Source organism: Crocodylus porosus, unplaced genomic scaffold (genome assembly GCF_001723895.1).
Source record: "Crocodylus porosus isolate Cpor-Errol unplaced genomic scaffold, CroPor_comp1, whole genome shotgun sequence".
In the NCBI taxonomy this organism is placed as follows: domain Eukaryota; kingdom Metazoa; phylum Chordata; order Crocodylia; family Crocodylidae; genus Crocodylus; species Crocodylus porosus.
The window spans coordinates 11,160,615-11,165,977 of record NW_017728886.1 but is presented as its reverse complement, the minus strand read 5'-3'; the positions used below and the strand labels follow the sequence as shown (position 1 = coordinate 11,165,977).

Here is a 5,363-nt window from a genome sequence, read left to right as displayed (position 1 = left end):
GGGGATTTTTAAAAGGAAGTTAGATGAGCACCTTGCTGGGGTCATCTGACCCCGGTGCTCTTTCCTGCCAAGGCAGGGGGTTGGACTAGATGATCTACCTAGGTCCCTTCCGACTCTAGCTACTATGAAACTATGAAACTATACTGCAGAACACAGGATTCTCTACTGTAGAAATGGTATTAACTTCCACGGCACTACTAAATAAATGTCTTGTTCCCTATGCTTAATAAAACTGTTTAGGCAAGGGTGCATAATGTCTTTGTTTTCACCTTCATATAGTCTGCAACCAGATGCCCAGCTTGCTCAAATACTGCCTCTTATAGCACATGGCATCACTCAAATATGACCTTTGTGACGCTGCATTAATAGAGTTGAGGGAGTAGGAGTGGCCGTGCCTGTTTAAAGAGGCTTTTATCACGTCACTGTGCAATTGTTCTTTTTCAGTTATATGGTTTTTTTAATCGCTCAGAAAGGCACTTTATTGTGATTCATGGTTAATAGGGAAAACTTTGATAATTCAAGAATCCTGCCTCATGAGCCATGATGAATAGGGCTGTTAGTTGTCTCCTCCCCTTGCAGTCAGGTGGTTTAACTATGTTCATTCCAACTCTTTTTTTTTTTTAAACTAAAATGTGGGGATTTTTTTTTTTTTTGATCGGGGAAAACCAGGGATCCCCAGTGATAAGGAAGCATATAAGCACAATGGCATAAAAATTGCTGTAGTGATGAAACCAGAGCTAACTTGTGGCAGCTTTTTTTTTAGCCCTCTTAAGCCTTAAGTAAATTGTAATGTAGACAGCCCTAGTCTTTCACTGTTCTGAGAGGTCTTAGTAGTTTATAACATTGACTTCAAGATGGCTGAATTAGACGGGCACCTTTTCCAGCAGCTAGCTAAGAGTATAATCTGGCACAGCTGTAAGAACTCATGGTTTAACTCCTGAGGCTTTCAAACATTTGATAAATCCCAGTGCAAATGGTAGGATGTTCTCAAGCAGGGATTCTGGAATGTAAGTTCCCATTAGAATCCAGACTTGGCTTTCAGAGCAATTTGTTTTTTGATCCCTTTGTGATAAATGGAGGGTTAAACTCTATTTAGTTGAGAGGTATTAAGAGAGCTTTACATTTTTCATACGGTGACCCTATTCCTTAAACTGTCTGGCTATGCTAAATCGGTCTAGCTCAGTAATATAATGTTCAGTCACCATTTTGTACTCTGCAAGTAATGGAAGTTCTGAGTCCTGAGTGAGCAACCTGACCTTAATCCTGACTTTACAGTGATTTTTTTTTTTCTTCTAGTTTATAAGCGTTACTGGTATACTTATTCCCTTCCCTATTTATGTAAATATTTTAGAATTTTCTTAGTGTTTCTCTTTATAACTAAATGAAAAAGTACGACTTGGGGAGTTCTGGATCATAATGCATGTTAGTCTGCAGCAGTTGCAAAGACACAGCGGTAAACTGGAGTGGGGAGTTTGGTTGCCAAAGAAATTCAGAATCCCCATTGAATGTTACTGTCTGGTTCTCCCACTTTCAGTGAACAGGTAACTGAAATACTTCTAGCAGAGGGCCATTTGCCAAGCATAGCCAGGATATATGTGAGCTTGTACAAAGCTTTTGATGCCTGTCAAAAGAGTAAGAGTATGAAGCAAAACCACAATTTATAGACTAAGTATATATTGTGCCATTTAACTGAAGATTTTTTTTTATTTGTTTTTTTTCTAGGAAAATCTTCCTTGACTATTCAGTTTGTGGAAGGCCAGTTTGTTGATTCATATGATCCAACCATTGAAAACAGTAAGTAATTTTAAACTGCTTTCCAGGGAATTCCCTGAATGAAAACTCATCCTTTTTTGTATAATCTCAAAAGGGATTTCATGCAAATTGTTAATCCCTGTGAAGAATTTCATTAATCTCAATAACATTAAAACTCACAACTTCACTGTGAACAAGCGTTATCCTACGAAGTGTTCACATAGTAGATAAAATTGCAATTTGTAATTGCAAAGAGGACAAAATTTACATTGGGCAGGAAAGCTATTCAATATGAGGACTTAAAGTATATCCTAGTGGTCGTCTCATATATGAATGCTGTTCATTTTAATTATCTTAGTATTAACAATAAGACCATCAGTCTAATACAGATAAACTATCCAGGGGCTTTTATATTTTAAATAAAGTTATGCAGACTCTATGGAGAAGCTTCCAGAAAACTTAAATCTCTCAGTTGAATGAGTACCAAGTAACTTTGCACTTATTACTTCCTCTACAGGAGCCCATCTAATTATAAGAACAATATTTAGTTAAATTGCAGGTAGTAATAGCTTAATTATTTTTCAGATTCAAGTAATAACATTTCCAACAGTTTCACTGATGCTTACCAGAGCTTTCTTCAAATCCATCCTTGTATTTCTGTTCTATTATAACATTAAGTGAATCCAAAACACCTTAAACAGCTTATATACTACATGCATAGTATTAAGAATTTAAGATTATTTAAAGATGCAAGCACAAAGACAACAGTTTGTTTCATGTTGGTTAAAATGAGTATTTTGATAAACTGCAAATAAAGGAAGAATCAAAGATACTATATCACATTTATAGTTTCTTAGATCTTTAGTCCAAGACTCATCTTTTTGACCTTCAAAGGATCTTGGTACTGCTGCTCTCAGTTCCCACTCTAGACTAACTATACACGTTGCCCTATTCCAGCAGCTACGTTGATCTTCGCTAACTTTGAAAGATGCAAGATGCTGGACTTCCCTCTGCATAGCCTGTCTTCCAGACCGATCGGGTTAAAATCTCAGAGCACTCCTCTGTACTCCAAATGATTGCAATGACTAGTGCAGTGTAGACCTGCCCTCAGCCTCTTAAGAACTCCCCTCTAACTGGGCCTCCACCAGTGACTGACTTGAAGAAGAATCTGACCATATGATATCCAATCAGATCCCTCAAAAATGGGGTGTGGGGGGGAAGTATCACCACAGAACAGGCTTGGGGTTTTTAGTTAGCTCTTCAAAAACCAGACAGTGCCATTGTGCTTCATATGCTTTTTTCTTCTTTAAATTTTATTCTAACAGAGCAATTTCAACAGCTGCTTATAACAGATTTTGGCAAGTGTCTTCATACGCAGCTATAGTACCTGGGTTTTAGGAGGCAGAGAGCTTAGGGATCCATCTTGCCTCAGAAAATGGGGAACAGGTGGAGGTTTGTTCCTGCATGGTGATGATCTAGGACATACTGATTTTTCTTGAGTGCTATTTCTAGTCATTTGGAGGGTAGGGGGAAGAAAACTTCATAATGCTTGGGAGGAAGTGAAGGTGAGACTTAAGAGCATCTCTGGGTAATTAATAGATGAGCTTCAGGTTCCTTTGTCCTGTTAAAATAGGCTACCTTAATCAAGAATGTGCTTCTGAATGCCTCCAATTTTGTAATTTGGGTTTAGGTTTGGGAACCCAGTTGCAAGGACTTAAGTACTGTGCTGTTTAGGCGCAAATATACTTGAACAATGAGATGTTGCAGTCATGTATACTTAAGTACCTTTCTGGCTGCAAATAGGAAAGCAAATAAATTTGTCTGATTTTTTTTGTTTTGTTTTGTTTGTTTGTTTGTGCTGCCAAACCTTTGGAAAGTTGCCAGGAGAAGGAGTACTTCCACAAAATGGCTTGTTGTTCTACACATGGCCAGGAACAGCTTTTCTTTCCAGGTGTAGCAGCAGGAGGTTTCCCAAGCTACTTTTCCAGCTTGCATGCATAGAGGACAAAATGGTGTTAGCTTACTCTCATTCTACACTGGAGAAGGAGGCATCTGTCCCTTTGCACTAGCAAAAGGGAAAAGTTTGACTCTCACCTGTTGGCTCTGTAGAGAGCTAGTTTTGTCAAGCTAAATCATGTGTTTTCTCACTCGCTTTATGCTCAGAAATAAAATGCATCTTGTTTTTGAAAGAAAAAAGTTCTTTCCTTGTAGTAACCAAGTAACAGTAGCCAGGGAGCTGAGCCTGCTTGTTGTTCTGCTCCCTGTGGGTGTGTCCAGACAAGTGCAAACGTGCAGCATGCGGCACTGCAGAAGTTCCCCGGACTGCTGCTTTGCAGCGCAGGGGGTTTATTTTGACCCTGGGAGATCCTGGGGTCAAAAACCTGCACAACTAGAAAAAGCAGGCTGGTGCATGTGGCAGCCGCCCTGCTGTACTTGTTACTTGTCGCTGGGGAAACGCACATTCCCCCTTGTGAGGATGTGCCCTGTGAGTTCCTGCAGTTTTTACTTTCCTTTTCTTCTAGGAAGAAGTAGAAACTGCTCTTACCATATTTCTTACATATAATGTGGACTGAAGTTTCCAGCCCTTGGGGGTTTTTTTGGTTTTAGGTTTTTTTTTGTTTTGTGTTTTCAGAGGGATGGAGAAGGATATGGTATACATTGTATCCAAGAAAACATGGTAGTTTAGATGGACAGGTCCTGGGATTCACAGAGACTGCACTCCAACCCAACAGTCTTCATTCTAATGGATCTAGAAACACAGTGTTTGTTGCAAGCAAGCTGTAAGCGTATCTGGGTTAAAACTGGGAAGTTAACACTAAACATTTGCCCTAAATAGTTGCCCAAGATGCATTGAGACAGGTGGGTTTCTGTAGTTCCTTGTCAAACCATGCATGAGCTTGTTTCTTCTTTTAACCTTTGTCTCAAGTCTTTTGTCAGGATTACATTAATATATTATGACAAAATTACTGAACATTTCTCCTATGGTTGCTTTGTAAACTTAAGGTGATGTGAGGGCTTCCCTTCTGGTGACTTAGGAAACATTCAGATTTAGTATTTGACTTCTATACCAGATATGGTGCTGTGGAACTGGGAAATCTGTCAGTGTCACCGTGCTCGATAGGTGGGAACCACTGGAAATTGCACTGGAGGTGCACTTCTTTAATTGTGCAGTTTCCCCTGCGTAACCCCCCCTGCTGTTTGATTGGTGGAGGAGCATTGCCACTTGCCCCTGATTGGCGGGGAGGCAAAAACCACCGTTTTAAATATGTCACAGTTTTTGCCATCTCTGCTGATTGGCAGAGGGGCCCTGGTGGCCCTGCCACTTGCTGCTTACTTCACGCTGCCCTGGTGATGCGTCCCCTGCATATGTAACTGTAGCAGGGGCAGTGGCATGAGGTTGCGCACAGGAGACGCATCATCAGGGCAGCACGGAGCTCATAGCAGCAAGCAGCTTTCCTGCATGGTCCCACTGTTCTTTGCAATGCCAGGTCACACCTGCTGGGCTGTAGAGGCCCTGGGGGAGGGCAGCAGGGAAGGAGCCCAAACCTGAAGCCTCACTTCCCACCCACAGCCCCCTGGCCCTGCTGGTGCCCGTCACTTCCCTCCCTCCC

The 5,363-nt window shown here is 41.0% G+C and overlaps 1 protein-coding gene across 1 annotated transcript in view; it reads left to right on the top strand.

Annotated features, from left to right (window-relative positions):
- Positions 1-5,363, top strand: part of RHEB (Ras homolog enriched in brain) — a 45,032-nt gene that overhangs the window by 3,248 nt on the left and 36,421 nt on the right. The window contains 1 exon segment of the mRNA XM_019530326.1: positions 1,723-1,794. Within this exon segment, the coding sequence (XP_019385871.1) occupies positions 1,723-1,794 (72 nt within the window).